At 36.9% G+C, this 22,941-nt stretch overlaps 1 protein-coding gene and 1 long non-coding RNA gene across 3 annotated transcripts in view; one reads left to right on the top strand and one right to left on the bottom strand.

Annotated features, from left to right (window-relative positions):
• Nucleotides 1–22,941, bottom strand: part of OFD1 (OFD1, centriole and centriolar satellite protein) — a 33,893-nt gene that overhangs the window by 10,690 nt on the left and 262 nt on the right. The window contains exons 2-18 of one of the 2 annotated variants that reach the window (XM_026859889.1): nt 22,854–22,938; nt 22,566–22,667; nt 19,824–20,024; nt 18,954–19,022; nt 18,842–18,869; nt 17,937–18,044; nt 17,102–17,238; nt 14,809–14,982; nt 12,741–12,847; nt 11,741–11,860; nt 10,340–10,413; nt 9,571–9,662; nt 9,254–9,443; nt 8,461–8,591; nt 7,986–8,097; nt 5,954–6,562; nt 2,033–2,165 (exon numbers count right to left, since the gene is read on the bottom strand). In XM_026859889.1, coding sequence (XP_026715690.1) covers nt 2,033–2,165; nt 5,954–6,562; nt 7,986–8,097; nt 8,461–8,591; nt 9,254–9,443; nt 9,571–9,662; nt 10,340–10,413; nt 11,741–11,860; nt 12,741–12,847; nt 14,809–14,982; nt 17,102–17,238; nt 17,937–18,044; nt 18,842–18,869; nt 18,954–19,022; nt 19,824–20,024; nt 22,566–22,661 — 2,381 coding nt within the window. In that variant the 5' untranslated portion in view covers nt 22,662–22,667; nt 22,854–22,938. Of the gene's footprint in view, nt 1–2,032; nt 2,166–5,953; nt 6,563–7,985; nt 8,098–8,460; nt 8,592–9,253; nt 9,444–9,570; nt 9,663–10,339; nt 10,414–11,740; nt 11,861–12,740; nt 12,848–14,808; nt 14,983–17,101; nt 17,239–17,936; nt 18,045–18,841; nt 18,870–18,953; nt 19,023–19,823; nt 20,025–22,545; nt 22,668–22,853; nt 22,939–22,941 lie in introns of those variants that run through there. The other variant, XM_026860721.1, reaches the window with a different exon arrangement.
• The window catches only part of LOC113491439, a 13,199-nt gene continuing 9,262 nt past the window's right edge, over nt 19,005–22,941 (top strand). The window contains exon 1 of the long non-coding RNA XR_003400412.1: nt 19,005–19,014. This is a non-coding gene — a long non-coding RNA (uncharacterized LOC113491439). The remainder of the gene's footprint in view (nt 19,015–22,941) is intronic.

Genomic DNA, 22,941 nt, shown 5'->3' with positions numbered 1-22,941 from the left:
GGCAAAAGCAAAGACAGAAGGGCAAAAGCAAAGACAGAAGGGCAAAAGCAAAGACAGAAGGGCAAAAGCAAAGACAGAAGGGCAAAAGCAAAGACAGAAGGGCAAAAGCAAAGACAGAAGGGCAAAAGCAAAGACAGAAGGGCAAAAGCAAAGACAGAAGGGCAAAAGCAAAGACAGAAGGGCAAAAGCAAAGACAGAAGGGCAAAAGCAAAGACAGAAGGGCAAAAGCAAAGACAGAAGGGCAAAAGCAAAGACAGAAGGGCAAAAGCAAAGACAGAAGGGCAAAAGCAAAGACAGAAGGGCAAAAGCAAAGACAGAAGGGCAAAAGCAAAGACAGAAGGGCAAAAGCAAAGACAGAAGGGCAAAAGCAAAGACAGAAGGGCAAAAGCAAAGACAGAAGGGCAAAAGCAAAGACAGAAGGGCAAAAGCAAAGACAGAAGGGCAAAAGCAAAGACAGAAGGGCAAAAGCAAAGACAGAAGGGCAAAAGCAAAGACAGAAGGGCAAAAGCAAAGACAGAAGGGCAAAAGCAAAGACAGAAGGGCAAAAGCAAAGACAGAAGGGCAAAAGCAAAGACAGAAGGGCAAAAGCAAAGACAGAAGGGCAAAAGCAAAGACAGAAGGGCAAAAGCAAAGACAGAAGGGCAAAAGCAAAGACAGAAGGGCAAAAGCAAAGACAGAAGGGCAAAAGCAAAGACAGAAGGGCAAAAGCAAAGACAGAAGGGCAAAAGCAAAGACAGAAGGGCAAAAGCAAAGACAGAAGGGCAAAAGCAAAGACAGAAGGGCAAAAGCAAAGACAGAAGGGCAAAAGCAAAGACAGAAGGGCAAAAGCAAAGACAGAAGGGCAAAAGCAAAGACAGAAGGGCAAAAGCAAAGACAGAAGGGCAAAAGCAAAGACAGAAGGGCAAAAGCAAAGACAGAAGGGCAAAAGCAAAGACAGAAGGGCAAAAGCAAAGACAGAAGGGCAAAAGCAAAGACAGAAGGGCAAAAGCAAAGACAGAAGGGCAAAAGCAAAGACAGAAGGGCAAAAGCAAAGACAGAAGGGCAAAAGCAAAGACAGAAGGGCAAAAGCAAAGACAGAAGGGCAAAAGCAAAAGTTTATTGTTAAATCTAGAACTACATCTACAGGGATACCTACAGGTCTGAAAACCAACAAAGTTAATCAGCCTGACCTGAGCCCAGGAGCATCTGAACTTTGTATGACTTCTATCTGTCAGGTATGCCTTAGTGGTGACAGCACACACCAAATGAACCACCACCTATCTTTGAAGGCACACACAGTAACAAAGCAATACTTACAGTGGTTGAAGTAGCACAAACAAAGTGCTGAGAAGCACAGTTCTAAATATTAATTAGTATCCTTAAACAGCAGAATTTGAGCTAAGTTTCAGTGATGATCAGTTTGCTATATCTGCATTAAATCAACATGTGCTTAGGGTGCCCCACATTCTCACTCTCCAGGCTTTTTGATCCTTCACCTAGCATTTTTCCATAGCAGTGGGTTTTTTAGGCTCTGGAACTAGTGCTGCCATTATTGTTTCTCCACAACAGAGGGAATCTTTGCAATAACCTTTCACCCTTGCCCAACTATAACAGGGTAATGACTTTATGGAACACTTTGTAAATCAATCAAGTTTTACTTTGTCATAGGATAAGAATTAAAAGGAAAAACCCAAACAACAACCTGTTGCATTCATCTGAAGTTTCCAATGCACTTGAGTTTCAAGTATTTCACTGTGTGTAACTTTGCACTGTAAGGAAGTACAAATTTATCACGGGTGAAAAAGTCAAAGCATACTTACCAAAGGTGTTGGGGTTTGACAGAAGGGGGGTGTTTGGGTTTGGGTTTTTTTATAACTAAGTTCCTCTTGAGGCATGATATTCAAGAATGGAAATCTTTATCCATCTTTAGCAAAGTTCTCACTTATAAAATTAATGTATTACTTGAATTATAAAAGCAGCTATTGCCATGAACAGTTGGGTAAATGTTTCTTTAAAAAGCAGGTTGAAATAGTTGCTTTGTAAACAATGTTACCTGATTTTCTGGCCATGACTGGATGGTGATGAAGAAACTGACTCAGAAGATGAAAGTAGATAAGGCTTTGAAATAGGAGAAAGCACCTGGTCAACACTCTGCTGCGAAGAGGCAAGGTACGAGCCACTGATGTCTGTAGAATAAAAATCCCACGATTTGTATTAGTTGGTTATTTGTCCTACCATTTCTCAGACATGTTTTTACAATGCATGCATAACTGGACTGTGCAGGCACCACCACTATAGGGCAACTAACATCCAGATCCTAACATGTACTTTCTTGTACTGGTTATTTATTTATTTGTTTACCTCTCCTGTATGGGAATTCTCCTCTACAAGCCTTGACCATCATAAACTTACTCCTCACAAAGCCTGTGATTATCATCACCCGATAATATGTCCAGGTTTCCCACAAACTGCAGCCCCTCTGCCAAACACCAAATAATTTCTCCCATGATGGGCATTAGAGGAGGCAGTTATAGACCTGGATTTCAAGCTCGAGATGTGCTTACTAGCCAGGAAAAATAATGCTGGAGGTCTCCCAAAGGCCATTCTTCCTAAGAAATTTAACCTGTAGGTTTCATTTTCTACAGATTTGTGAAAATGGGTGATGAAGCAAAGCAAATCTTTGAAGATTTTATCCTCTTACCAACTGCTGTAAAGCTATTGGGGGAGGAAACAGACAGTATGACTAGAGAAGTCTTGAGTTTCCTAAGAAACCAAGGCAAAAACCAAAACCTCTGCATTAAAAAGCCTTTTAATCAATCTTGCCAAGCCCAGCACTTTGGTTAAATCTGACTTTGCAATCTTGATTTTTCTTTCCTGTGCAGCTGCACAGGTCTTTCATTACTAGACTATGGATTATTATTTTTTCTACAAGATATGGCATTCACTCAGTAAGCAGGTACTGTTGTTTTTCTTCTCTTTATTGAGCAAGTAACTTTTACTGTTGTCAGTGCTAATTTGGCTCAAGAGACAGATGAAAAGCCATTATTAACACTCCCATACCTGAAGTTCTCTCAGGTTGTCGTATAGACATGCACCCTGTTCATGGTGCACATCACAGTGGAGAAGTCAGGATGCTTCAGAATAGGGGCTGCCCATAGGTTTTTATCTCCAGACACCCCTGTGTCCATGCAGCACAGATGAACACCCCCTAAGGAAGCTGAGCACTAACAGCATGGGACCAAGCAGTTACATCATACTCACGTGTCAGCAGTACCTCTTCATGGTGGGAACCCTCAGCCCACCCACATACAATTTTTTATAAAATAAGTTGTCAAATTTTCAGAGGCAAAACAAATGTACAAGAACAGCATGTAGTACTTGCTGCATACACCTTCTTGACATAACACATACTGCACGTCAGGACACACGTGGCACACCAGCCATCTCATATAGCAATTTACTACAACCTACTACTATTTAGTAAGCTGTCTGCAAGATTCACAGCCCTTGCTCTTTCTCATTACAAGGTACAAAGTTTGGTCAAGTAATGATGAAGGTGAAAAGTACTGATGAAGTAATAAGAAGCATGAGTCAGATGGCAATCCAAATTTTTTTCTCAGTAACTATTTCTTGATCCATGTTACTGCCCAGAGTTTGGAGACAGTAAGCAGGGGAAGACAAAAAAGGATCCTGTCCTACTTTTAGCTGCTCTTAAAGAAACAGGCTTACTCCTTTCCAGTAGAAAGTCAAAGCCTGAAAGATGTCTAACATGCATGGGGTTGGGAAGGAAAACAGTCAAATACATGAGCTAATTTAAAAGAAGAGAGAAAAACGTCATACCCTTCCCCTGGCAGATTATGCAGTAAAACCACTGCTAGGTCTGCCAACTACAAGTATTTTACAGGAGGACACACATCTTCCTTTCATCCTTCGAAGACAGGTGCTGACAAATGAGCTGTAGTTGTCACTGAGGTATACCTTACTTAAAGGAAAAACAAATCTCAGACTCACATGCATAATCTCTTTTAAATCTTAAAATTTATTCTGAGCTGTTCCGAGCACTGAAAACCTCCATGGAAGCTTCCAGAATGACTTACGGTTTTCTAGCAAAATCACACCTGGTGCTTCTGCCATCTCTAGCATAAACGATAACATATATACCAGTATAAAAGCACTCCTTCTCACAAGACTCTTGAAACAGTGGTGACATATCAGCGGGGAAGCAATCTAACTGGAAGCAGATGAATCACTCCACAGCACATTAGCACTAAAGCTACCCTGCTTACTAGGGCAAGTACTTCATCAAGTCACCCTGAGAACATATCACCTAGCTGCAACCTAGTTTCCTACACTACATACCACGCAACATCTGTAACACTTAAGTCAAGTAATGCCCTCCTTGTTATTCAACTCCTATCCCTCTCCAGAACAAGTCAGTTTTGTACATTAAGCAAAGAACAGATCCAGTGGAAAAAAAGACGTCAGCCGTCACATAACTAGCCTCTGACAGGTTCAAAGACAGGAAAGATTGTCAAGATCATGCACACAACTTTAATTTTTACATTTCCTGATTTTACAATAAAATCCTACTTTTATGAAAGATTTTGTGTGTGTGTGCAGTATTAAACAAACAGTCTATAAGTACTTTATACAGAAGCTGACAGAGCAAACCTAAAAAGTAAACAACTGCTTTGGAAGTTCAAGTTTTCAAATATGTTTTCAGTAACAGAGAATGATATTCTACATGCAGAAACACAGGGACAGCCACAACAGATTAGGCTGTAACCACTTTCTAACAATGCCCACTACTAAACTAAACTAAAATTCGAAAAGGAGAATATTTATATCCTACTTCTGTCAACCTTCTGACCTTTCCTCAATCAATATTTTTTTGTGATCTTCCTGATAGGGAAGTTTTATTCCTGCATCTATACTTGTTGCCACAGAAGCAATAAATGCCACAACTTACTCCTGGTATGAAAAAGTACCTCCTCCTTCCTTTCAGTTTTACAGGATTCTGGGGTCTGCGAAGCAGCAATTAATTGATCCCTTTTCACCTTTTCCACATTATTCACTGCTTTCCAGATTTCCCACAGCCCACCTCAACCAACTCTTCTCCAAACTAAGCTGCCCTTCTTTTATTTAACCTTCCTTCAATGCAGAAGCTGATCATTAATTTTTTTTTTGTTACTATCTCTTTTTTTCATCCTATATTAAATCCACTTTGAGCTAGGGTGACAAGAATGGCATGACTCAAGAAGCAGATGCACTGCAGATTTGAAACAACATAATGGTTTTTTAATTTAAAATTCTCTTCTTCTTTGCTTGCTTTTCTGACTACTGCCCCTTTAAAAAAAACAACTAAGTAACTATTAGACACTGTGAAATTAATAGGAAATTACAATTTTCCAATCATGACCAAACACTAATCCCCTTCCCCTCACAACTGCTCAGGAATATTTGACAAAGATGTCACAGCAAAAGAACAAACAAAAGCAAATCTGGAGCTTTCAGATTGGAAAACTCAATTTAAGAGAAGTGAGACAAAGTAGTCTTCCACTGTACACATTAACCACAACAGCTAAATGAAAGGATAGGAATACAGAGGGAAGGTTATTAAAACTAGAAAATTACAATTAATGATGCAGAGTAGTTATACTTAAGAGCAACTTCTGAATGAAACTCTGCATATTGTAAGGTTACACCTGTAGTGAGTTATATGGTGTAGTCTTCTCTTTAAAGCTACCTGAACCAAGTGCAGTATGTTTAGCCTCCCTCAAAGTATTTCTCCAGTACTTGTTTCCATAAAGAAATAGTCCAAACAGATAGCATATTTTGTCTCTGACTTCTCCTGCCTCTTAGCAATTAATAAATGAGTAAAAGATGATCACTGCTAAATCTTTCTCTTCCCATAGTGCAAGAGGAACAGTAAGTAAAACCTCACTACCACACCACATTAACAATTGTGACTTACCATCTGAAATTTTCTTTTTACCAAGATCTTCCAATTTGGAAACAGGAGTAGAAGAAAGGCGTCTTGAAGAAGACACTCCTTTGTGTGGTGGTGTTAAGGGATTTTTAAAGATATCAACCTGCCCAGTTCTTTTGATGTATTTTTCACCTCTTGGACTGCTCAGTGGGGAATGCTGGGAACTGGGATTATCCTCTGGAGGTTCATGCTGTGTAGTCAAGGGAGGTCTACTAATAGGACACTGTAGAAGTAAAGGAGACTGCATCTTTCTCGGCGTTCTGCTTGCAGCTGCATCCTGCATGACTCTGTGCTGGTAGTTCCTGTAGGCTTCTTCCAAATACTCTGCCTCTTTTTCCAGTTCTTTTATCCTAGCCCGGGTTTGTGCCATACACTCCAGGTCAGAATCTGGAGAAGCACTGCGTGGCTGTAACTGCTGATGATAGCCAACTCTTGGCACAGCATTTACCTTCAGCACATCGGTCATAATCTGATTCTTCAGGAACGTGCTATCCACATAAATATCATGAGGTACAATTCTGTCACCAGTGAAGTCAAGGACAGAGCGATCGACAAGCGAAGGCTTGGGATTCCGATACACTTCATTTTCCAAAGCTAAATAACAACAAGAGAAAGTGAGTGACAGTAAAGAGTGAGAGAAGGAGACCTATAATGAAACAGAAACAATAAAACACAGCATTTACATCCCAATTTGATCAAAATTATTTTAACATGGAATTGGCTTAAATTCTGAGAATTTAATGGGTTGATTTAAATGTATTTTTAATGTAGCTGCACAGCTGCAAATTATTACCTACTATTTTTTTAATATGTAATCCTTCCATGTAAAACTACATGAAGTATGCTCTCTACAATGTTAGTTCTTAAATTATGTTTAAATAAATAAATAGAAATGAAAACATCACCACGTTGGACACATTATATCCAACCATGCTATTAAAGGGTGAGGGACACAGGGCAGGCCACAAGTCTTAACAGTAGTCTCCTATTTAGATCAGAAATTTGGAGAAAAACCAATATAGCACATGTTTTTCTTTTTTAAAAAAAGTACTTCTCCAAAATTGCAGGTAAATTGAATGTTTCAGGGTTGTCTGCTTCCTGGCTTGCACTTGTATGCTTCGGCAAGCCCAAAAGACAAATCTATAGGGTTGTATCTTTCTCAGCAAAATAACAACCTTGCTTTTATTCTACATAAATAGTTCTTCAATGACATCCTTAACTCTGATGCAAAATAAAAGTCCCTGCAGTACTTTCAGTCATTTAATTAAAATATATATTTGATCTTTTGACACTTAACAAATTTCCAATTCCAAATGGTACCAATATTTGTACCATATATGGAAATGTACATATTGCTCAAGTAAATAAAATATCGCATATTCTGAACCATGGTACAACACATGCTGTATGTAAAGTATAAGCACTAGAGACTTCAATTCCATATTTTCAGCTTAAATATACATCCCAAAACTTCTATTTATCATACTTGATATTAGCAGTGTGACAGACAGGCATCTTTGAAACTACATTTATTCATCAGACTGAATTGCTTTATACAGATGCCTCTCTCTTTCTAATGTCTGTATGAGGTTCATAAGTTATTAGCCTTGACAGTTTAAAGGTTAGATTTAAATTTGTGAGGTAATAATAAATTGAAAATTGATTATTATTATGAACATTCAAGAGTCAAAATGCATTAAAACACAACTTGTGCCCTGAAAAACAATGATTATGTTATCACCAAACATTAACGTCTTCATACTGAAGAAAGAGACAATAAAAACCATACAAGTGTTCAGGAAGAAATGTTTTCCATTCCTCCTATATGTTTGTCTTCTGAAAGGAAAAGAAGTTGTAATGAGTCTGCTTTGTAATTGGACTTTTAAATAGATTTTGATTTTAAACTTGAAATTTACTCACTGGTGGTATATTAGTTCTATGCAACTGCAGCTTTTTAATCCTCTTGAACTTCTTACACTGGGGAGGTAAAAGGACAGTTCTGGTATAAGATACAAACCTGCCTGTGTTTGTTTCACCTGCAATTTCAGTTCTTCAACCTGCACATTTAACTTCCTGACAGTAGCTTCGGAGTCCAACAGTTGGGTTTTTAACTGGGCACAACGCTCAACCTACAGGAGATTGAGAGAAAAACAAAACCCAGCATAATTCTAACAAAACCAGTAATGTCAACTGGCTGAATACTTGTTTCTAAATGTTCTTCAGGTCTGGTCAAACCATATATACATAGTATCCTACTGAAAGTCAGTGCTGACAACTACTTAAAGATTTACTTTGGTTATGTTGGGTTGGGGGTTTTTGGGGGTCTTTTTTTTGTGGTGTTTTGGTTTCTTTAGAGTTGTTTACATAAAATAAGTGGAGTACAAACAACCCCTACAACTACACACTAAACGGCCTGCACAGGTATATAGGTAAATGTGAATAAGATGACAGGATGAAGAAAGGATTCAAATTATTTCAAAAAAATAATTTACCTCACTTTGTAGCTGCTTTTCCAAAATCTGCCTATGACTTTCAAATTCATCCAGCGCCAGCTTCCTAGAATGTTCCATTCTCTTCAGCTCCACTTGGCAGGCCAGGTACTCTGCTGAGGGCTGGGACAACTCTGCCCAGAAAGAGATATACTAGACACTCAGCCATAGAATAATAAGTGTGCACTTTTCTACATGATACCCCTTCAAAATGTAAAGCTGATTTGTTTTTCGGAACATAACAAGGCTTTGTTGAATAAAGTACTTTAGGGATTTTTTTTTTCTTCTTTTTACAAATGACTGACATTTTCTTGGCATAGTCATTTAAGAACTAGATACAGACTGTCCTATTCTGGAAGAAAAAAAACATACCTTTACTTTATGTAACTGGGTATACATCTCTACCATAATCCCAAAAGCACATTAAAACTACTTGGCATTTTATAACTGCAGCCAGGCAAGCACTTAAAAATAATAACACAATGTTCTTTTACCATGATTAACCATACCAATACTATGGTTAGAAATACTGCACGGCTTTTTTCAAAGGGTGAAAGGGGTATTCTTAGTATTATTATAGCTACCACTTAATTCAGGATTTCTACTATAGATCCATATTAAAGAAAATAAACTTTTAATGTCAAGGACTGTTTCATTTTACACAAACATTAGTTGGGGTTTAATGCAAACTACTAGCATACATAATACAAAGAATGTATTGTAATGAAAATTTATTTCTAAACAAATACTTGTAAGGAAACATAAACAAGGAAATTACTAAATCATTCACACTTACTGTCTCGAAGATGCTGGTTCTCACTGCGAGTCTCATCCAGCTGTTGCCTAAGTAGTTTATTCTGCACTTGGAGCTCCAATTTCTCCTCCTTTAGCAAAGGATAGTCTGATACCTCTTTCAGTTTTTCTGTCAACAACTGGTTCTGCTTATTTACCAACAAAACCTGGGCCTTCACTGACTCCAAATCCAGCTGCAAATAAAGAACAGTTTAGAAACTTACAAACTGCTGTACTACTTAACCATTATTTTTATTTCACATTTTCTTTTTTTTTTTTTAAATTATAATACAGCAGCTTTAAATTCATGTTTACAATTACCTCAAGCTCTTTTGTGCGTGATATAGCTTGCTTGAGTTCTTCCTTTTTTGAATTAACAGCACTGGCTTCTTCATGCAAAAGCATAGCTTTCTCTGCAAGGAGGATTAGAAATGCTGAATTAAAATTAGTAGAGTATTATAGTAAAAAAACTGTATCAGCAAAAACCAGTTTAAGCTCTAAGCCCAACACTCAATTTAATTCAAGACATAAAAAATGACTGAATGTCACACACACTATTTCAAAATTAAGTAAATCACACTGTGTGTATATATACATACGCATACTCCTTTAGAATTAAATAAATCAAATTCGTATGCACATCGTATATAATTTGTTTCACACGTCCCTAACTTAAAAGCCTAAACACGTTATCTGCCCAGCTCTCCTTCCTCAAGCTCCAATTAAACATCTTGTGCAAAATAAATGTAGAAACTGGCAACCATTCAAGGGTATGGTACCAGACTGTACCAGAGTTCAATTAGAGAATGAATGAGCTAGTAGGACTTCAGGAGATGGGAAACTGGAAAAGCAAAATGCTTTGCAGCCTCTGTGTGAAGCAGCAGCTCATGGTTCGTGCTGCATTCCGAACAGCAAGGAGTCACAGACCTGTCACTGGATCCTGCTACGTGTTTTCAAAAATCTGTTTTGATGGCTTTTCTGTCAATTATACCACTGTTACTGAACACCGTGACTGTTTAGTAACAGTGGTTTTATACCTGTTAAAGCTCTAGAGATAAACAGCTACTTTATTATTCTGAGAGATGGTTACCTTTATTTTTTTTCTCATCTTCAGTAACTTTATTGGTTCTGGCTATGTATTCTTCTTTTAATTCAAGCTGGTATCTAGAAGTAAAAAGAATTATGTATTCCAAAGTATGCATGTATGCACATGCACATGCATTTGTTTAATTTCCAGTCTTGCCCAGACTAAACTATAATCACACAATCATTTACTGACAAAATTAATTATTGCAAAGCCACTGAAACAGTTGAAAGGGGCCCTGCCAATCACCTCACTCAACCACCTGCTCAAAAAGCAAGACTATCACCAACTCTAGAGCAGGTTAGCTGTGGCTCTTCTTAGCCAAGTCTTTGAAAGCTCAAAGGATGTATATTCCACACCTCCCTGGATGACCTCTGCCAATGCTGCACCACCCTCCTAGTAAATATTTTTCCCCCATGTCCAAGCTGAATCTCCCAAGACACAATTTACAGCCCCTGCCACATGAACTCAGAGGTCACGTCTGGTAAGTCTCAGAACTATCTTGACAGACCTTTACCAGGCCCTCTCCAGTTTCTTCATGGCTTTCTTGAATTGGGGAGCCTAAACCTGAGCATGGTGTTCCTAGCACAGCTTTGGCACTACGTGAAGGGGATAACAACTTCCCTCAGTCTGTGGTCATACTGCTATTGTCACCCATCATGCTGTTTACCTTATTTGCTGGAGCCTGCTGCTGGCTCATAGTCAACGTGGCATTCATTGTAACTCCCAGGTCCTCTTCAGAAATGCAGTTCCTCAGTCAATTCCATTTCCCCATTTATACTACTTCATAGGGACATTCTACCCCCAGTGCAGAACTTTGCAGGTCTCCTTGTTAAAATTCCTAAGATTTATGTTGGCACAATCCCCAAACTTATCAAAGTCTGTCTGAATTGAAACTCTGCCAGTTGTTGTGGAAGCCATTCCTCTTAATTAAGCCTCATGTCAAAAGTTGTTGAAGATGCCCTGTGTCAACATCCACATCATGGATGAAGGTGTTGGACAGTATGGGTCCCAGAACTGGCCCCAAGGGTTCTCTGCTCATCACTGGCCACCAGCTAGGCACTGAGCACTGACAGATGCACCACTATTCACAGCCCAGCAGTCATCCAACTCCACCATTCAATTTTACTGGAATTTACAAGAGCTAAGAAAGCTCATCATTTTTCATGACTGGGACATAGATTATAAATGTTTTCAGATATGGCTTTTTCTGAACCTGACAGAACATTTTGTCTTACTAGAAAAGAGCTAAGCAATAACGTAAAGAATACAAGCTGAAACAAAAATGAGTGCACATTTTCAAAGTCCTTGCTCCATTACAGTTTTCAAAACAAATCCTATAGAATGTATTGTTCTGTTATCATAGGAAGTAGCATGTGTCCTATTAGAGATAAAAGAAAAATTTACTTTAAGAGTTCCGTCTTAAGCTTTTGGTCATATGTCTCCTCTATGTTCTTCACAGCAACCTCCCGACGTCGAAGTGCATCATCAATAGCTTTGTTTTTCTCTTCCTGAAGTTTCTGAGTGCTGAAATAACCATAATTATACAGACAATGACCACTTACAAGGCCAAAACTTTAGTTTTGGGTTTTTTTTAAAAAAATAACATTTAGAGACATCAAAGGGTAATGTGCTTGCTTGGAGGGCTAGCAATTTAAAATTATCATCGGAATCTGCCATTGTAATTCATCAAGAACAAAAAGATGTGACACAAACTAAACTGCCCTACTTAAAATCCAGTACCAATCAATTAGACAGCTATCCCGGGATAACCCTAACTCAGTTTCCCACACCAGAAAGTCTTCAGAGGAGGTAGTGGTGAGCGTGCTACTCTATCAGCACCCTCTGCTGGCTTGTTAAAAAAAGACAAGTTTTTGTTAGTGGGATACTCATTTTGCTATAAAAAACAGATGACAAAGTAATGACATTAAGTAGTATGGAAAACCTGGCTAAAAATGTTTGGTGTGGTTTTATTTATTTATTTATTTAACAAAAGAAAACTGATCTTACTAAGGACAAATAAAAAAAACCCCAAGTCTAAAGCAGCAAAATATGTACATGCCTCATGAGTGTTAGGATTACATAATATTTTGTTTGGGGTTTGAGGTTGTTGGGGTTTTTTAAATTTAAGCACTTCAAAGTAAATATCTGGCTCCTTGCCTCCAAAGTGATGCTGCACTGTTTTAGTTGGATGAGGAGGAACAGAAAAAAAAACAAAACAAAACAAAAAACTTTTGGTGTGAGGTATTCCTGCTAATAGAGACAGTAAACAATACTGCTCAAAATGCAAAAGACAACTTCTGGGATATAACCTATTTCAGTGTCATAGAAGCAGAAACATCTTGAAACATGCTTTCCAGAAAAATGACAATAACATCATATTGTATACACCCCCTCAGCAACTTACACTTCGAATGCCTCAATTCTCTGCTTCAGTTCCGCCTCTCTGGTCCTTATGACTTCAATATCTTTCAGTAGACTTTGTCTCTGAGTGTATACTTCCTTTGCTTCTATCTGAATCACAAAATATTATCTGTAGTTTTACTTCACACTTTATACAGGTATTTACTGTTTAACATGTTCAAACTCAAGGATCTTCTTCAGGAATTGGTCTTACTCCAATAAATATGATTTATATAATCATAATTTGAAATAACATCTAGAATTGATTGTAATTTTTTTTTTTTTTAATTCTCTTTCTTCTTTTACTCTGAGTAAAAATGCTTTAGATGGAGTCATGACTGGCTACCTGTAAACACTTTTCTTTTAAGAAATAGCACTGACTAAAACTTATGTAAAGGAAAAAATGTTTTTAAAAAATTAAAGAACAAACATGTTTAAACATCTGAATGTTTTTAATAAACAATAATTTTGTAGGTTCTTCATAAAAACAGAACTGTAAAAACAAATGCCAAAACCCCCTGATAAAACTGAAACTGAATCAACCAGCAGTCTTTCAGTTTTTTCAGTTTAACTTACAGAACACAAATTGTAAAAGGGATTCTCCAAGTGATGAACATGCTAATACCAAAAGTCACGTATCTACTTATTAATAAAAAAATAGCTTTTTTCTTGTCCTTAAGCACATAAAGCATTATTTCTCTCCAAAGAAATAGTAATTGCCTAAGAAGAAAATAATGATTTTGCCACACGGGTGCTCATATCAAGTTTGCAGGTCATGTGTACTTGACGGTAATGAAAGACTTAGCCTAGTATCTAGTGCAAAACATGAAGCAGTTTGTCAAGCCATATTGCCTGAGCATGAAGTTATCTTCGTAAAGGGTTAAATGACCTTCTACCTTTAATGTAAATATATTTCAAGTCAGTGGAGCTCCTGATCTCTGCTAACAGAGTTTCCAGATAAATGAAGCATATACATTTCAGTGAGTGCAGAAGCTGACAAGAGTAACCAAATATTCATACACAGTACTTGACAGGTATGTTGATTTAGTGATCTTTTTTTAATCACTGAATTAATTTCATATCCACAGAAGAAGACTGACATCATAAAATATTTTCTTGTAAGCATCTAAGGACATATCCATGAAAGAAATTTACATCATAGTGATAAAATGGTTCATTTTCAGATTGGAAGGAAGGTCAATAGTCGAGACCAGTATATAATAACCTATATAGAGACCTGCATGATCACTTTCTTAAGCAATACCATATGCTCTCAGGAGGAAAAAAAAAAAAACAAACAAACAAAACCCCACCACACCAGAGCAAAAATGTGGTTAGCATTTGTAGATGGGTATTATTTAGATAGGAAGGTCTACTGCAGACAGCAGAATGGCTACACAAACAGGCAACAGAACAGGAAGCAAACTACTCTTCCAAAAACTGAAAAGTAATAGAGGTTGGGAGGAGCAATTTAGAACTATATACAAATTACTGTGTGGTTCAGTAACAGTTACTACTCTGGCAAAGCATTAACCAAGAGTTAAGAGCCCAAAGGAGTAACTCATCAACAAAAAAGTGTTTGAAGAAAAGAAACAAGATGCTAGTTTACAGTAAAGACAGTGGCTATTAATAATATTCAACATACAATGACAAAGAAAGGGCATATCCATACCATACAGACTATCTATTCCATTTAGAGTCCTTCTTAGCAATGGAAAGAATTTATAGTATAACTAAAAGCTGTGGGTCAACTTTCTGTTAAAAAAAAATCTCAGTAATCTGATTTCAGAAAAGTCATTAAAACTGATTTAAAAGTATTTATTACATTTAAATCCTTCAATCCTAGCTTGCAAAACTATTCCTTTTCCAGCCAGCTCTACTTAAGATACTTGCCCATACTCATTCTTGCAGCTGCTAAATGCGTTCCCCTATTTATGAGAACAAAAGTAGATTCCAAGTTTTCACTAATAAGCCAAGATCTGAAGGCATATCTCCCAAAGATAAAGGAACAGTTTAATCAACTCACTAAATCATTTTGTACTAGGTTAAGAAAAAAATATTTAGAACTTTACCTCTTGTTGCTTCTGAAGCCTCTCAATAGCATTCTTTTCACGAGAAATCAAGGCTTCAGACTTTGCTTGATGTGTCTTCTCTAACTCATGACGCAGCTCAGAGATTTCTTTCTGGGTCTGCACTTTCTCCTCCATTTTAATCTTTGCTATTTCAACTTCTTTAAACTGTTCTAGCTTAAATAAAGGAGAAAGAGTGGGTTAAATAGGCCTATCTTCAAATCGACTGACAATCCCTTCTCAGACAATTCTAATTTCACCTAGAAATTCTTGTTAGGAGAGGCATGATAATTCAATGAAAATGATAATTCAATGAAAATAAATTACAATGAAAATAAATACTATCTGCATGTCTCACATAGTTTTCATTCGTTTATCTGGCATCCCAAAGCAGAACTTGTACAAAACTAATAGCTTTAGACGAGATCAAAAGAGAAGCCTATGAAGAAAAAACTGCAGAAGCGATACTCTGCTTGCAATTAAGGAATAGCCACACTCTAAGTCATCCTCTGACACTGTAGCTATTCTTGCCCCTTTTTCCAAGAACCACTTTTGACTAGTGTTGCAAGAAATGGTAGAAGCAGACCCATCCTGAATTGCTCAGGAACAACAGAAATTCATCTGAACACAAAGGAAGTGCCAAACATGTAAAAAAATGCAGACTATGTAACTCCACATAAAGAGGGTTACAGAAACGTAAGTCCTGATTCATAGACTTAGCACAACTGAAAAAAAAAGTGAATACATACAAGCAGGGCAGTATGCATCTTGAAACTGCACAGAAGAATCATAGGGAATGTGCCTCCATACAATGTGTGAAGTGCAATCTATGCAAGAACAAACGGGGTTATAAAGAATTATAGTGAAAGTTTGGAAGAAAATGGTAAGCAGGCATAAAAGACAAAAAATGTGTGGAAAAAAATAGCAAAAGAATAAAAAGAGAATAGTAGAAAAATAGTGAGACTGCAGAAAATGAGGTTAAAGAGGGGAAAAGGCACAGGAGGAATGGCTGATCAAGGAATTCAGGTCTGTGGGCATAAATTTTGTGAAAAATTAAGGAAATGGTGAGACAATACAGCATCACTTATACATACACAAACTGGATTAGAAATGTCTTACAGTAATTCACATCACATTGCTAAGGAATGCATGTAAAGTTAATTGAATTTAGAAGTGATTTATAGCTGGTTAAGATTCCAATCTCCTTTGTTGCAACTGCTTTGCTTAAACTGAGACAAACTTAACAACACACAAATTAACATGTTTTACATACTAAGAAGACAGTGTCTGCTAGGGAATAAAGACTAATGAAAAATTAACGTAAAATACATTGGCAGTTTTAAGTCTTCGTTCTTCTACTTGTCTAGCTGAATAAACATGACTAAACTGATTTCCTTGGTTTAAATGCAGATGACTGGCTTTAAAAGTTTGTCTAAGAATTCTAATTGATTATCAGATTATTGTTTTTATATCCAAATCAACTACTGATCTTGACAGAAATTCGTTGAAAAAAAAGCATATTTAAATGAACTAGTTAAATTATTCTGTCCAAATAAACAGTTGATCTTGACAGAAATTTATGGGAAAAAAACCCCTGTATTTAAGTGAACTATAGTATATTCTCTCTGCTCCATTTTTTCAGACATAAGAATTATCCATGGATTATTGACAACAAAAATTTCTTATTTTATTCCTAAAATGAAAGAAAATTATCTAAAAGAGCTGTCTTCAATTAAAGGAAGAAAAACCCCATAGAAATAATGCATAATATTGTCTGTTACGATTTTAGTGTTTCTGTATGTTTTGAAATAGTATGCAAATTCTCATCAATATTAAAAATTCAATCAACTATCAAGCTACACAACAGCAATTCATGCCTCAGTTACTATGCATTATATTGAAATTCAAGCTTCAAAACATTAACTAGGAAGGAAAATCAATACTATGACTAAGCAGAGTAAACATTTCTCCATAAAACTAAATAATCAAAGAGCAAATAAAATTTACCAAATTAAGACAGTCAAAATAAGAAAAAGCCATGTCATAAATTAATATAAAAATAGAAACCTTAACAATCTGTGCACATTTAAAAAAAAAAAAGGGAATGGAAAAAATATATACATGCTATATCATCAAATTAACAATTGATATTGGATTATTGATAGATAGCCTTTTGTGTTTGATGTAACTCATTATTAGATCATTTCTTTCAACGTACCTTAAGTATTAAAAGTCTGTAATGAGCAAAGTCAAAATCAACAAATCTCTCTCTCAAAATGAATGACCAGAGTTATACCTTTTGACACATTTCTGCTTGAAGCTGCTTCTCTATTTCTTTTCTATATTCCTGAAGTTTTACTTCTAAAGATTCATATTTCTGATGCTGGGGATAAGAGTCTGCAAACTGTTCATCAATCAGCTGAAGCTTCTCAGCTATAAAAAGAGCGACATATCCATCATAATTTAAAAGCAGTCACCACAGTTATCCTACCCAGGACTGTAGGAACCTGTTTCTAAGAAGTTCCTTAGTTTACTTAAGTAGCACTGTCACAGAAAGACATGTGTAGCACAAAAGCAGAGGCAGCACAGAAATGCCATTTATCAGCTCTATGCCCCACAGCCTGTACCTAGGAGGATGCACTTAGCTGTTTAGGGACTCTCTGTGGTATTAGTCATTCATCCTCTTTATCATGGATGGACAAGAATTTTCTTTTGTATGAAACTTTTAGGTATTACTAACAGCATGCATATTATAATTCAAGAACTCCCAGTCTATGCCTATCTTTCACTGAAACACTATCATAGAAAGAGAAGAAAGGCATGCATTTATGTTTTCCAGAATATATTTCACCATATAACATTTACATTGCATCTAAGACATAATAGCGAAATGCCTAAGAAAACATCCAAGTGATTAAAAAAAAGAAAATAAATCATAACAGGACTTTTGTCTTATTCTAAGAAAGATTAGAAAACCAATGTACTAGTGATAGGTATGACCTTCACTTATTATTACTTTAGGCTGCATTTGAGTAAGTGTTGAATGAATATCATTCATACAGTGTATTAATCCACATCGTTTACCAATATGAAAATACCTGGGGAGACGCGCTTGCAGAGGTTGCACTTACCAAGAGACACTCTGTAAAGAGGCACTGAGGTTGTCTGAGTTTCTGTGTCATGAGTTTCCTTACTTAGATGGTGCTCTGTAAGTTCGATCAAAATCTGCATAAGAAAACCTATTAAGATCAAATATATTAGTTAGATCTGATTTCATACCAAAACTGAATTTGAGCCTGTAACTAATGAAGTTATTTTCACTGGACAAGAAAACCTATTCAATTTACAGAAAGAACCAACTATTTAAGCAAAAATATATACTAGTAAACTATTAAGATTCTAAAATAAGCATAATCCAGTCCATCTCATTCTGCAAAAGCTCTCTTTTTGCAACTTTTCCTTTCATCCACATCTCTTAGTCTCTCAATATCCTTTGAGAGAGCAGATTATTACTACTTTAATTATGAGGTCGTTAGGCAACAAGGGGTTTCTGAAGATCAAGCTACTTCAGGCTATGCAATACAGCTAGATTTCATCATGCAGACATAAGAATTATTTCTTATATAAACCAACAGAAAGTCAAATAAATCTTTAACTGGTCTTTGAAGTAAATTATGCAAGCTAATGCAGTCAGCTATAAACACAAACCAAAACCTCAGTTTGCCAAAGTCAGCAAGAAAAGCTTCCAAAGAACATTATATTTAATACTTGATTACACATTTTCTTCATATTTCTAATGTTCAAGTAATTTATTTTGTTGGTGAATGTTAACACTTAATACAGACCACAAATACAAGTTGGATAATCCTGACATATAATATTCATCATCCTGGTGCACGGCAAGTTTCAAAATTCAACTGAACCTATATTATTCCATACCAACATACGCTCAAGAAATTTGAATTTCTATTGATCGCATCTTAAAAATGAAGCTGACACAATTATCCTTGTCTGCATCATCTATAAAATCTTGTACCTTTATTCTCCTTCCGAGTTCCTGAAGTCTGTAAGAAACAAAAGATGTTTTAGCCAGTCTATTTCATGACAACTGTAATTTAAGCTTATTTTCAAGATCAAACTAACGTTACCAGTGATTTGTAAAGACTGGATTTTGGATTGATCCTCATTAGTTGAAGAAGATCTTGCATAGTCCACAGCTTTGGGAAAAAAAAAAAAAAAAAAAGATAAGTTAGAAAAGGTTAACTAATTTAAAATAATTTCAACATTTAATACACTATTTTACAGTTGTAGAATGTTTTTCACTCAAGAAAGATTTGTTTATCACCTTGTAAAACCATTTTCAGAAGCCTGCTGTTCTAGTACAACATTTACTTATCTCCACTACCTAAGACATATGACAGCCAGTACGTAGCTTCCTGATCAACTGAAGCTGTGAAAATAGATGTGTTTATTTCCCCCTCACTCTGGATATATGCTCTTGCTACTTTCCTTGCCCCCTTTCTTATCATACAAATCAGATGAATTCACCAACCCAAATGACAACTAACAACTCACCAGGTCAAAATATTTTCAGTTAGAAACAACTTCACCGTAGCACATACTCATAGAGAGGGCAAGGACTGCCTTTTTTACCCACAGCCTGTAGTTAGAACAGCTTAAACTGACCATGAACCACACTTTCAGGAAACTGAACAGCCAAACAAGAGGCTAGCTTTAACTGGGATGAAAATGTGCTCTGCCACACAGCCTCACAAATGGTCATGCCAGGCTGTGGCTATGTGTGAAGCAAGTGCAAGGTTAAAAGGCTTGTGGCGTTATTGCCAATTTAAAGTATTCATGAAAATGGCCCTGAATAATGAAATCTTTTATGATCAGTTGTATTTGTGTTTGTATTTCACTATCACAAAAGGGGATTGTGTTGAGTTCTGTTGGAATATGACAACTCCCAGAAATCAAAGCTCCTGGAAGTCTTAGAAGGGGTAAATTACTGAACTTACCTTCTTCTTCTCTAATCCACTTTCTGGAAAGAAAACAGAAAGCGAATACTCATAGCCACATCTCTGCAGGTGATCTGCCACCAAGCTATTGGAAGCTGTGATCAAAAGTGAAGAGTCATCACTTGGAACAGCCTGTGGCCGAAGTTCTCCACTTAAAATTGGGTGCATTAGTTCATGGATTAGCTGGTTTCGGAGCTGTGTCTGATATAGAAAAGACATGATATTCTCAGCTTACATGTGATTCAATGAGAGATTTTATTTTTCAAAATTCATGGGGAGTCTCATTTTACTTGTACATGTTTTATTACAACCTACATAACAGAAATGGGCAGACTACCTTTGGCAAAATTTAGAAAGCACACCGTGCCTTTCTTCAAAACACTCTTACGGTGGCTACAGTGATCTCTGACTTTCCCTCAAGATGTATCAAACGTAGGACTGAAAAATAGTATTGTTCTCAGTCAAGAACTCACTTAAACTCCATTCTGATATCCCCATTTAATTTTTAGATCTCCCTCCTCTCTGGCTTAAATAAAGCCTGCCTGATGTGGCCTCAATTTCAGGTGTACTTGGAAAACTCACTAATCCTCTTCTGAATCTCCTATCAAAAAGCTGTCAATGCCATCAAAAAAGCAGATGGGAAAATAAACAGGAAATTCAATGTCTTTAATATCAATTATTTTGTAGGGAAGCAAAAAAGTACTAACGAAAGAAACCTACAGGCACTAATAATAATTAAACTACGTTTCTTATTATTTGCATTCAGTGAGTTACAGTAGAGAGAAAAAAACCAAAAGTAACCTAAAATTCTCTTCTAAAGTTCAAGTCTCCCTCCTGCAAAAGAAATAAGTAATAATTTTCATTATATAATTATGCAAGTTGTTTATAGCATACTAAGAAATCATGACAGAAATAATGTTTTAAACTTTCAACAGCAGGTATGCAACAGTGACAAAGCTGATTAAAGTGGTAGTTACAAAAAATGGGACAAAATACTTACCAAAACTTAACAAAGCCAGATCATCAGTCTAGCCTTATATTTTAGCACAGCGTTCTACAGAAATTAGGCTGTCAATAGAAACAAAGACAACTGAAAAAATTATTTTCCTTATGAATTTCTGAACTTGTCCAGTTTCAAACAACTTTGACAGAGGTGACGTCGTCTCAAAAACAAGGGAGCCCAGCAATCTCTTATACATCTTGTGACAGAGTGAAGGTAGAAAACATTGGGCTAAATCCCCATCCCTACTATTGGAAAGGAAAGCAGAAATCAGCCGTTGTATGCTGGCCACTCAGCATACCTGTAGCTCCAGATCCACTCTGACTCCTAACAGAAGCAGATCAGACCATGAGAAAGTTGAGAGTATTCTCATTGGAAGTAATCCTTAAGAAACCCAACTGTAGTAATTCTTCAGCTCAGAAAAGCTACAAAAGTTTTCATACAATGTGCAATCTTTTAGATGAGGAAAACAGACTTAAATAGCATGCCACCTGGCAGACTATTAGTTAAGTCAAACAAGAAAAGGTTCAAGCACTGCAAACTTGGTATAAAATATACTGAGGGAGAAACAAGTTTTCAAGTTTTCCTGAACAGGGAATTCTTGGCGATAAGATTAACAATGGTATTCTCACATATAGATCTTGATTTTCATTCTTTTTTTTTTTTAATGAATTTGACAAAAAAAGCAGAATCTAAAAAATTCTGTTGGTGACATGAAGATGTACATAGAAAGATCAAGACATCATAAAAAAATGCAATCAGATGATGTTTAAAGACTAGCAAAACTGAAACCACATGAAATACAACATTTCGGCATTTAAGGCCTGATACAAATTTCTGCTATAACACAAGAGATATATTGTTTTGAAAAAACAAGATGTGGAAGTGTCAGTCAAACAATGACTAGCACTACAAATATAACATGCCTCAAAAAGAGATATATACAGCCTTCCACAGACTTTCCCAGAAAATAGGTAAGAATTAATACAATTTTAAACTTTGCCTGGAAAGCTCACGGTCTATTGCCTTTAGAAAAAAGGGGGAAAGACTTCAAAGCAATGCAGTGAACTACTGGGGTAACTGGCAATGAGACTACTGCACCTTGACTTGCCTAGCATTGTGGACCAGAATGCTGAAGAAAAGGTACGACTGCTGCTTGTAAATCATCAACAGGAGTAAGAGCTACTTAAACTGAAGGATACTTTCAGCCCAAGAAAAAAGGCCAGAGCAACCATAAATAAATGCAGGCTACAAAGCAGAACAAAGTTTCACTCTTGAACACAACCATATTCTAAGATGTTCTCCTGAATGAGCAGACTGGGAGAAAATATCCCAGTGTTAAAATAGAACTGGAATTTTTTAGGAAGATAATTCCTATACCGTGCTTACTTATAGTAGGTAATAAACAGACTCTGTGACCTAAGAGATCCTTCCCAATCCTGTATTATCATTCACTCCTCTCTTCCCTGCTTTTTTCTCAAGCATGGAAAATTTCAAAGACCCTATACAGGCCTTCAATCTTCCTTAAGAAAACTCGAAAAGCACTTCTGTTTATAAAGAACCTCGTGTCTGGGGAGAAAAAAAAAAAAAAAAGAGCAAAAAGCTGAATACAAATTAGGCTGTGGCAAAATCAATACATTTGGGGAGAGTGGGAAACCCATTTATTAAGCATGACTGTCACTGCTTTCAGTGTTAAGTAATACAGCGAATCATTGGTAGAACCTGCTAAAAACAACACACACCTTAAGTGTGTCCAGTACACCTCGGTTCTTAAAAGTCTGATAGAGCCTTTTCCGGAGTTCATCTTGGGACAGCGTCTCCCTTTCAACCGAAGCCATCCTGCCCTACAGTATCAGGGGGAAAAAAAAAAAAAAAAAAGAAAAAAAAAAGAAAAAGAAAAAGAAAAAAAAAAAAGGCATTACTGCCTCCCAGCGAGACCCACGGCCAGCGAGAGGGCCAGCTCCCCAGCCGCCCCAGCCTCCCCCTCACGCAGGCCCAGGCTTTGCCGGGGCAGCCGCCCCGCTACCCACAGAGAGGGCGGCAGCTCCGGCCCGCGCCGCGCCCGGGCCCTCTGGCTCCTGCCCGAGGAGCAGCAGCGGCGAGCTGTGCCCGCAGCTG

Source organism: Athene cunicularia (genome assembly GCF_003259725.1).
Source record: "Athene cunicularia isolate RWA chromosome 1 unlocalized genomic scaffold, athCun1 chr1_part1, whole genome shotgun sequence".
Taxonomy (NCBI): Eukaryota; Metazoa; Chordata; class Aves; order Strigiformes; family Strigidae; genus Athene; species Athene cunicularia.
The sequence above is the reverse complement of the archived record's forward strand: the minus strand, read 5'-3'. Positions and strand labels throughout refer to the sequence as shown.